Raw genomic sequence first — 10,684 nt, 5'->3', positions numbered from 1 at the left:
TGACTGCAGGGATTCATCTTCTTGGTTCTTTCGGTAAAGTCACGTAGAAGGGAAGTAATAAAATAATAAAAATAAAACATAATAAAATTTCGATTTAAAGCTGCTTTCGTGACTGCAGGGATTCATCTTCTTGGTTCTTTCGGTAAAGTCACGTAGAAGGGAAGTAATAAAATAATAAAAATAAAACATAATAAAATTTCGATTTAAAGCTGCTTTCGTAACTGCAGGGATTCATCTTCTAGGTTCTTTCGGTAAAGTCACGTAGAAGGGAAGTAATAAAATAATAAAAATAAAACTAAAACATAATAAAATAAAGTAATAATATAATATAATTATTTTGTTATGTTCTATTTGTATTATTTTATTACTTCCCTTCTACGTGACTTTACCGAAAGAAACCAAGAAGAAGGTACAGATATTTTGCTGTGACGGCTTCACCTGAAGACGGAAGCTTGTGTTGCCTCCGAAACGTCGTGATTTTTATTTTATTTTTATTTTTATTAATTTTTAATTTAATTTTTTACCCACGTGACTTCACCGAAAGAACCTAAGCGTATCAATCCTTGCAGTCACGAAAGCTTCAAATCTAGAATTAGGTGGGTGGTGTCCCCGTTTCACTGCCGAATCTCGGTGACGAGCGCAAGCGCTTCAGCCTTACTTTCATCAACCCCACCCCCCACTCCCCGCCCCTCCCACCCCGCCCACCTTCTCCTGGATGAAGGCCACCATCTCGGGGAAGGGCGGCAGCGACGTGGGGCGGCCCTCGCGATCCTTCTTGTCGCCGGGCGGACAATCCCGGAGCACCCGCTGAGCCTCGGCACTCACCTCCTCCTTGCTGTGGCGGGGAGCAGGGAGGCGAAGATAAGGAGTCGGGGCCTAGTGGTAGAGTCAGGGCTAGTGGTAGAGTCTAGTGGTAGAGTCTAGTGGTGGAGTCTAGTGGTAGAGTCAGGGCTAGCGGTAGAGTCTAGTGGTAGAGTCTAGTGGTAGAGTCTAGTGGTAGAGTCAGGGCTAGCGGTAGAGTCTAGTGGTAGAGTCTAGTGGTAGAGTCTAGTGGTAGAGTCAGGGCTAGCGGTAGAGTCTAGTGGTAGAGTCTAGTGGTAGAGTCTAGTGGTAGAGTCTAGTGGTGGAGTCTAGTGGTAGAGTCTAGTGGTAGAGTCTAGTGGTGGAGTCTAGTGGTGGAGTCTAGTGGTGGAGTCTAGTGGTGGAGTCTAGTGGTGGAGTCTAGTGGTGGAGTCTAGTGGTGGAGTCTAGTGGTGGAGTCTAGTGGTGGAGTCTAGTGGTAGAGTCTAGTGGTAGAGTCTAGTGGTGGAGTCTAGTGGTGGAGTCTAGTGGTGGAGTCTAGTGGTGGAGTCTAGTGGTGGAGTCTAGTGGTGGAGTCTAGTGGTGGAGTCTAGTGGTGGAGTCTAGTGGTGGAGTCTAGTGGTAGAGTATAGTGGTGGAGTCTAGTGGTGGAGTCTAGTGGTGGAGTCTAGTGGTGGAGTCTAGTTGTAGAGTCTAGTGGTGGAGTCTAGTGGTGGAGTCTAGTGGTGGAGTCTAGTGGGTGAGTCTAGTGGTAGAGTCTAGTGGTGGAGTCTAGTGGTAGAGTCTAGTGGTGGAGTCTAGTGGTAGAGTCTAGTGGTGGAGTCTAGTGGTGGAGTCTAGTGGTAGAGTCTAGTGGTAGAGTCTAGTGGTAGAGTCAGGGCTAGCGGTAGAGTCTAGTGGTAGAGTCTAGTGGTGGAGTCTAGTGGTAGAGTCTAGTGGTGGAGTCTAGTGGTAGAGTCAGGGCTAGTGGTAGAGTCTAGTGGTAGAGTCTAGTGGTGGAGTCTAGTGGTAGAGTCAGGGCTAGTGGTAGAGTCTAGTGGTAGAGTCTAGTGGTGGAGTCTAGTGGTAGAGTCAGGGCTAGTGGTAGAGTCTAGTGGTAGAGGCTAGTGGTGGAGTCTAGTGGTGGAGTCTAGTGGTAGAGTCTAGTGGTAGAGGCTAGTGGTAGAGTCTAGTGGTGGAGTCTAGTGGTAGAGTCTAGTGGTAGAGGCTAGTGGTAGAGTCTAGTGGTGGAGTCTAGTGGTAGAGTCTAGTGGTAGAGTGAGGGCGAGTGGTAGAGTCTAGTGGTAGAGTCTAGTGGTAGAGTCTAGTGGTAGAGTCTAGTGGTAGAGTCAGGGCTAGCGGTAGAGTCTAGTGGTAGATTCTAGTGGTAGAGTCTAGTGGTGGAGTCTAGTGGTGGAGTCTAGTGGTGGAGTCTAGTGGTAGAGTCTAGTGGTGGAGTCTAGTGGTAGAGTCTAGTGGTGGAGTCTAGTGGTGGAGTCTAGTGGGTGAGTCTAGTGGTAGAGTCTAGTGGTGGAGTCTAGTGGTAGAGTCTAGTGGTGGAGTCTAGTGGTAGAGTCTAGTGGTGGAGTCTAGTGGTGGAGTCTAGTGGTGGAGTCTAGTGGTAGAGTCTAGTGGTAGAGTCTAGTGGTGGAGTCTAGTGGTGGAGTCTAGTGGTGGAGTCTAGTGGTAGAGTCTAGTGGTAGAGTCTAGTGGTAGAGTCTAGTGGTAGAGTCTAGTGGTAGAGTCTAGTGGTAGAGTCTAGTGGTGGAGTCTAGTGGTAGAGTCTAGTGGTAGAGTCTAGTGGTAGAGTCTAGTGGTAGAGTCTAGTGGTGGAGTCTAGTGGTAGAGTCTAGTGGTAGAGTCTAGTGGTGGAGTCTAGTGGTGGAGTCTAGTGGTGGAGTCTAGTGGTGGAGTCTAGTGGTGGAGTCTAGTGGTGGAGTCTAGTGGTAGAGTCTAGTGGTGGAGTCTAGTGGTAGAGTCTAGTGGTGGAGTCTAGTGGTGGAGTCTAGTGGTGGAGTCTAGTGGTGGAGTCTAGTGGTGGAGTCTAGTGGTGGAGTCTAGTGGTGGAGTCTAGTGGTAGAGTCTAGTGGTAGAGTCTAGTGGTGGAGTCTAGTGGTGGAGTCTAGTGGTAGAGTCTAGTGGTGGAGTCTAGTGGTGGAGTCTAGTGGTGGAGTCTAGTGGTGGAGTCTAGTGGTGGAGTCTAGTGGTGGAGTCTAGTGGTGGAGTCTAGTGGTAGAGTCTAGTGGTAGAGTCTAGTGGTGGAGTCTAGTGGTGGAGTCTAGTGGTAGAGTCTAGTGGTAGAGTCTAGTGGTAGAGTCTAGTGGTAGAGTCTAGCGGTAGACTCAGGCCTAGCGGTAGAGGCTAGTGGTAAAGTCTAGTGGTAGAGTCTAGTGGTAGAGTCTAGTGGTAGAGTCTAGTGGTAGAGTCAGGGCTAGTGGTAGAGTCTAGTGGTAAAGTCTAGTGGTAGAGGCTAGTGGTAGAGTCAGGGCTAGTGGTAGAGTCAGGGCTAGTGGTAGAGGCTAGTGGTAGAGTCTAGTGGTAGAGTCAGGGCTAGTGGTAGAGTCAGGGCTAGTGGTAGAGGCTAGTGGTAGAGTCTAGTGGTAGAGGCTAGTGGTAGAGTCAGGGCTAGTGGTAGAGGCTAGTGGTAGAGGCTAGTGGTAGAGTCAGGGCTAGTGGTAGAGGCTAGTGGTAGAGTCTAGTGGTAGAGTCTAGTGGTAGAGTCTAGTGGTAGAGTCAGGGCTAGTGGTAGAGTCAGGGCTAGCGGTAGAGTCTAGTGGTAGAGTCTAGTGGTAGAGTCTAGTGGTAGAGTCAGGGCTAGCGGTAGAGTCTAGTGGTAGAGTCTAGTGGTAGAGTCTAGTGGTAGAGTCAGGGCTAGCGGTAGAGTCTAGTGGTAGAGTCTAGTGGTAGAGTCTAGTGGTGGAGTCTAGTGGTAGAGTCTAGTGGTAGAGTCTAGTGGTAGAGTCTAGTGGTAGAGTCAGGGCTAGTGGTAGAGTCTAGTGGTAGAGGCTAGTGGTAGAGTCAGGGCTAGTGGTAGAGTCTAGTGGTAGAGTCTAGTGGTAGAGGCTAGTGGTAGAGTCAGGGCTAGTGGTAGAGTCAGGGCTAGTGGTAGAGTCAGGGCTAGTGGTAGAGTCAGGGCTAGTGGTAGAGTCTAGTGGTAGAGTCTAGTGGTAGAGTCAGGGCTAGTGGTAGAGTCAGGGCTAGTGGTAGAGTCTAGTGGTAGAGTCTAGTGGTAGAGGCTAGTGGTAGAGTCAGGGCTAGTGGTAGAGTCAGGGCTAGTGGTAGAGTCTAGTGGTAGAGTCAGGGCTAGTGGTAGAGGCTAGTGGTAGAGTCAGGGCTAGTGGTAGAGTCAGGGCTAGTGGTAGAGTCAGGGCTAGTGGTAGAGTCTAGTGGTAGAGGCTAGTGGTAGAGGCTAGTGGTAGAGTCAGGGCTAGTGGTAGAGTCAGGGCTAGTGGTAGAGGCTAGTGGTAGAGTCTAGTGGTAGAGTCTAGTGGTAGAGGCTAGTGGTAGAGTCAGGGCTAGTGGTAGAGTCAGGGCTAGTGGTAGAGTCTAGTGGTAGAGTCTAGTGGTAGAGGCTAGTGGTAGAGTCAGGGCTAGTGGTAGAGTCAGGGCTAGCGGTAGAGTCTAGTGGTGGAGTCTAGTGGTGGAGTCTAGTGGTGGAGTCTAGTGGTGGAGTCTAGTGGTAGAGTCTAGTGGTAGAGTCTAGTGGTAGAGTCTAGTGGTAGAGTCTAGCGGTAGACTCAGGCCTAGCGGTCGACTCAGGGCTGGCGGGAGCGTCGGGGCGAGAGTCACTCACGGGTCTCCGGCTGCGAGCAGCAGGAGGTAACGCGAGGCCACGTGGTCCGGGGCGAACACGGCGCTCGCAAACTTCACGGCAACGAGGCGAGCGTGCAGCTCGGGCTAACGGGTCGGGGGCAGGGGGGTGAGGGGGAGACGCGGGAAGACGCGGGGAGACGTGGAGAAAGACGGGGAGACGGGGGGAGACGCAGGGAGACAGGGGGAGACGTGGGGATGGGGAGACAGGAGAAAGACGGGGAGACACGGGGAGACAGGGGGAGACGTGGGGATGGGGAGAGAGAAGAAAGACGGGGAGACGTGGGGAGACAGGGGGAGACGTGGGGAGACGCGGGGAGACAGGGGGAGACGTGGGGATGGGGACACAGGAGAAACACGGGGAGACACAGGAGACGCGGGGAGACGTGGGGAGACGCGGGGATGGGGAGACGTGGGGATGGGGAGAGAGGAGAAAGACGGGGAGACGGGGGGAGACGCAGGGAGACAGCGGGATGGGGAGACAGGAGAAAGACGGGGAGACACGGGGAGACAGGGGGAGACGTGGGGATGGGGAGAGAGGAGAAAGACGGGGAGACGGGGGGAGACGCAGGGAGACAGCGGGATGGGGAGACAGGAGAAAGACGGGGAGACGCGGGAAGACAGGGGGAGACGTGGGGATGGGGAGAGAGGAGAAAGACGGGGAGACGTGGGGAGACAGGGGGAGACAGGGGGAGACGTGGGGATGGGGACACAGGAGAAACACGGGGAGACACAGGAGACGCAGGAGACGCGGGGAGAGGTGGGGAGACGCGGGGATGGGGAGACGTGAGGATGGGGAGAGAGGAGAAACACGGGGAGACGTGGGGAGACAGGGGGATGGGGAAAGAGGAGAAACACGGGGAGACGGGGGGAGACGGGGGGAGACGCGGGGAACACATGTACACGCGTCAAAGACACGGCACACGAAAGGACACAGGAAAAACAGGAGTGGAGTGGACGGGGGGCGTGAGGGCGGGGGAACACGTGGAGATGACAGAGAGAGACACGGGGATGTGACACAGGGCAGTGCGCGGACCACAAGGCCACCCCTTCCCTCACTCACGGACGCACACACACACAAAGACTAAGATCCCCCGTGTAGCCTCAACAGACTGTAGGGGCAAGTGCTGTTAGCGAGCACCTACGAAGGCCGGAACGGCACACGAGGGGGTGGGTGGCCAGCACCACGCCCGGCCGCCTGTGTCTCCCCAGTGGCGATGTTTACTACACACCGCACCAGGTACTCATTTGAGGCCGAGTCGACCTAGGGGAGGCCCGGGACCGGCTCAGATAATCGTCAATGGTGTTGGCCGTGAGCGGGAATCGAACCCGGGTTGCCGGGTTCATAGCGCAGCGCGCTAACCGCTACACCACCGCTCCCCACCTACACGCACACGCGCACACACACGTTCACGCATGCAATATTGGGGGTGGGTGGCAGAGGTCGCAACCGGGTATCCGATACCCGTACCCTACCCGATACCCGGCTACCCGTACCCGGCCGGGTACGGGTACCCGTGTGCGACCCTGGTGCGGCCGGGTACGGGTACGGGTAGGCCGTGAGTCACTGGTGAGTCACCGTGATTGTCACTCATTTCCCAACGTCTTGTCTCTTCTCACAATTCAAGTTCCTAGAATCAACCCACCCGCGCCTGCAACATGGCTTCATCCCAGAGGTCGCAATCAGGTACCCGATACCCGTACCCTACCCGTACCCGGCTGGGTACGGGTAGGGTACGGGTAGGGTACAGGTACGGGTACGGGTACGGCCGGTTTTCACCTGAGGACGGCTGCTTGCGTTGTGGCCGAAACGTCGTGAGAATTGTTTTATTATGTTTCATTTTTATTATTTTATTACTTCCCTTCTACGTGACTTTTACCGAAAGAACCAAGAAGATGAATCAAAACCCGTTTGCGACCTCTGGCGGGTGGGGATCAAAGGGGGGGGGAGATCAGAGGGGGTGGGGGGGCAGGGGTGTTCCTGACCTTCTCGATGTAACCGGCCACCAGAGCCTCCATGAGCTTGAGGTCTGCACCCTGCAAGCCGCTGAAAGCCGGCGCCATCATGGACAGAGCCTCCTGGATGCAGAGGCGATCTTCGGGGTCCTCCTGAACGACGGGGGCGGAGGGGGGGAGGGGTGGTACAGTCACAGTGGTCGCAAGATAAAGATGCCTTTGCTACGTACGTAGTCAAGCGACCTAATCGGAGGTGCCGGGGAAAGACAGCGAATTAAACGCGGAAAAATTGAGAACGGGGCACGGTGGCTAGGAGATGTTAACTCCCTCGCCTGGTATGCAGGAGGTCGTGGGTTCGATCCCGACCCTGACGACGCCTGCTGTGTATTTGGAGTTTGCGTGTCTCTCTCTCATCATCATCATCATCATCACGGTGGCTAGGAGATGTTAACTACCTCGCCTGGTATGCAGGAAGTCGTGGGTTCGATCCCGACCCTGACGATGCCTGCTGCTGTGTATTTGGAGTTTGCGTGTCTCTCTCTCATCATCATCATCACGGTGGCTATGATATGTTAACTACCTCGCCTGGTATACAGGAGGTCGTGGGTTCGATCCCGACCCTGACGATGCCTGCTGCTGTGTATTTGGAGTTTGCGTGTCTCTCTCTCATCATCATCATCACGGTGGCTAGGAGATGTTAACTACCTCGCCTGGTATGCAGGAGGTCGTGGGTTCGATCCCGACCCTGACGATGCCTGCTGCTGTGTATTTGGAGTTTGCGTGTCTCTCTCTCATCATCATCATCATCACGGTGGCTATGATATGTTAACTACCTCGCCTGGTATACAGGAGGTCGTGGGTTCGATCCCGACCCTGACGACGCCTGCTGTGTATTTGGAGTTTGCGTGTCTCTCTCTCATCATCATCATCATCACGGTGGCTAGGAGATGTTAACTACCTCGCCTGGTATGCAGGAGGTCGTGGGTTCGATCCCGACCCTGGCCGCCGGCTGTATGTTTGGAGTTTCGCATGTTCTCGCTGTGGTTTTTTCCGCTCCACATTTAGAATCAACATCAAGCGTGCAGGGAAATTTGGCTGCTGTAAATTTCCACGTGACGATAAGCCACTTCGTTGAGCTATCATTTTGTGGAATCGGCACAAACCGTGGGGTCACGTGATCCAGCACCGCCCCCCGCCGCACAGCCGATTCACAGACCGTGGGGTCACGTGATCCAGCGCTCAATACTCATGACGCGCGTGTAGAGCTCACCTTGCACAGAGCCTCCAGAAACTGCTGTACCAGGGCTATGTCCTTGGAGAACAGCTGCGGAAGGCGCCTGCAGCATGAAAAAAGAAAAACGATGTTCGGAACAACGAGCTAGAAGAAAATACAAAGTACGGAACGACGCGTTAGATAATAAGTATAACCCGTAAAAACAAAGTTTTTCACTATAAATCCTTTATATGCGTGGCGGCTAGAGTCCTCTCGTCCTCTGGCTTGAGATGGCTGACACCTATGGGTCAGATGATTGCATTGCACCATTAAGCAATTGGTAATTAAATATAATTAATTTTTGTCCTAAAAAGTGTAAAATTTAGGAAAAAAATTTTCACGAACATTAATTGTCACGCACAACGAGTCTGTGTGCAAAATGTCAGCTCGATTGGATCACGAGAAGTGGGTTCAAAAACGACCGAAAGATTTGCACGGTCCTAAGCAAGCAAGCAAGCGAACTTAATATAAAGGATTTAAAAATATGCGGGCAGGCTGCACAGATTTCTGGTCACACTGCACAGATTTCTGGGCACGCTGCACAGATTTCTGGCCACGCCGCACAGATTTCTGGGCACGCTGCACAGATTTCTGGGCACGCCGCACAGATTTCTGGCCACGCCGCACAGATTTCTGGCCACGCCGCACAGATTTCTGGGCAGGCTGCACAGATTTCTGGGCACGCTGCACAGATTTCTGGGCAGGCTGCACAGATTTCTGGCCACGCTTGCACAGATTTCTGGCCACGCCGCACAGATTTCTGCACAGATTTCTGGACACGCTGCACAGATTTCTGGGCACGCTGCACAGATTTCTGGGCGCGCTGCACAGATTTCTGGCCACGCTGCACAGATTTCTGCACAGATTTCTGGACACGCTGCACAGATTTCTGGGCACGATGCACAGATTTCTGGCCCACGCTGCACAGATTTCTGGCCACGCTGCACAGATTTCTGGCTCACGCTGCACAGATTTCTGGCCACGCCGCACAAATTTCTGGGCACGCTGCACAGATTTCTGGCCACACCGCACTGATTTCTGGGCAAGCTGCACAGATTTCTGGCCACGCTGCACTGATTTCTGGGCACGCTGCACTGATTTCTGGCCACGCTGCACAGATTTCTGGCCACGCCGCACAGATTTCTGGCCACGCCGCACAGATTTCTGGCCACGCTGCACTGATTTCTGGGCACGCTGCACAGATTTCTGGCCACGCCGCACAGATTTCTGGGCAAGCTGCACAGATTTCTGGGCACGTTGCACAGATTTCTGGCCACGCCGCACAGATTTCTGGCCACGCTGCACGGATTTCTGGCCACGCTGCACAGATTTCTGGGCAGGCTGCACAGATTTCTGGCCATGCCGCAAAGATTTCTGGCCACGCTGCACAGATTTCTGGCCACGCCGCACAGATTTCTGGCCACGCTGCACGGATTTCTGGCCACGCTGCACAGATTTCTGGGCAGGCTGCACAGATTTCTGGCCATGCCGCAAAGATTTCTGGCCACGCCGCACAGATTTCTGGGCACGCCGCACAGACTTCTGGGCACGCCGCACAGATTTCTGGGCACGCCGCACAGATTTCTGGGCACGCCGCACAGATTTCTGGCCACGCTGCACAGATTTCTGGCCACGCCGCACAGACTTCTGGGCACGCCGCACAGATTTCTGGGCACGCCGCAGATTTCTGGGCAGGCCGCACAGATTTCTGGGCACGCCGCACAGATTTCTGGGCACGCCGCACAGATTTCTGGGCACGCCGCACAGATTTCTGGGCACGCCGCACAGATTTCTGGCCATGCTGCACAGATTTGTGGCCACGCTGCACAGATTTCTGGCCATGCCGCACAGATTTCTGGCCACGCCGCACAGATTTCTGGGCACGCCGCACAGATTTCTGGGCACGCCGCACAGATTTCTGGGCAGGCTGCACAGATTTCTGGCCACGCTGCACATATTTCTGGGCACGCTGCACAGATTTCTGGGCAGGCTGCACAGATTTCGGGCCACGCTGCACAGATTTCTGGGCACGCTGCACAGATTTCTGGGCAGGCTGCACCGATTTCTGGCCACGCCGCACAGATTTCTGGGCACGCTGCACAGATTTCTGGCCACGCTTGCACAGATGTCTGGGCACGCCGCACAGATTTCTGGGCACGCTGCACAGATTTCTGGCCACGCTGCACAGATTTCTGGGCACGCCGCACAGATTTCTGGCCACGCTGCACGGATTTCTGGCCACGCTGCACAGATTTCTGGCCACGCTGCACAGATTTCTGGCCACGCTGCACAGATTTCTGGCCACGCTGCACAGATTTCTGGCCACGCTTCCACAGATTTCTGGGTACGCCGCACAGATTTCTGGGCACACTGCACAGATTTCTGGCCACGCCGCACAGATTTCTGGCCACGCTGCACAGATTTCTGGGCACGCTGCCCAGATTTCAGGCCACGCTGCACAGATTTCTGGGCACGCCGCACAGATTTCTGGCCACGCTGCACAGATTTCTGGGCAGGCTGCACCGATTTCTGGCCACGCTGCACAGATTTCTGGCCACGCTGCACAGATTTCTGGGCAGGCTGCACAGATTTCTGGCCACGCCGCACAGATTTCTGGGCATGCTGCACAGATTTCTGGCCACGCTTGCACAGATTTCTGGCCACGCTGCACAGATTTCTGGCCACGCTGCACAGATTGCTGGGCAGGCTGCACAGATTTCTGGCCACGCCGCACAGATTTCTGGGCACGCTGCACAGATTTCTGGGCAGGCTGCACAGATTTCTGGCCACGCTGCACAGATTTCTGGGCAAGCCGCAGATTTCTGGGCACGCTGCGCTGATTTCTGGCCATGCCGCACAGATTTC

General features: G+C 54.3%; 1 protein-coding gene across 1 annotated transcript in view; it reads right to left on the bottom strand.

Annotated features, from left to right (window-relative positions):
• Positions 1-696: 696 nt before the first annotated feature.
• The window catches only part of LOC144955050 (proteasome adapter and scaffold protein ECM29-like), a gene marked incomplete at its 3' end in the record, with an annotated part of 30,258 nt that continues 20,270 nt past the window's right edge, over positions 697-10,684 (bottom strand). Inside the window, exons 8-11 of the mRNA XM_078885394.1 lie at positions 7,817-7,883; positions 6,577-6,699; positions 4,574-4,677; positions 697-835 (exon numbers count right to left, since the gene is read on the bottom strand). Of these exons, the coding sequence (XP_078741520.1) occupies positions 697-835; positions 4,574-4,677; positions 6,577-6,699; positions 7,817-7,883 (433 nt within the window). The remainder of the gene's footprint in view (positions 836-4,573; positions 4,678-6,576; positions 6,700-7,816; positions 7,884-10,684) is intronic.

The sequence above is a fragment of the Lampetra fluviatilis genome, unplaced genomic scaffold (genome assembly GCF_964198595.1).
Source record: "Lampetra fluviatilis unplaced genomic scaffold, kcLamFluv1.1 SCAFFOLD_1115, whole genome shotgun sequence".
Taxonomy (NCBI): Eukaryota; Metazoa; Chordata; class Hyperoartia; order Petromyzontiformes; family Petromyzontidae; genus Lampetra; species Lampetra fluviatilis.
This window is presented reverse-complemented; position numbering and strand designations above follow the sequence as displayed.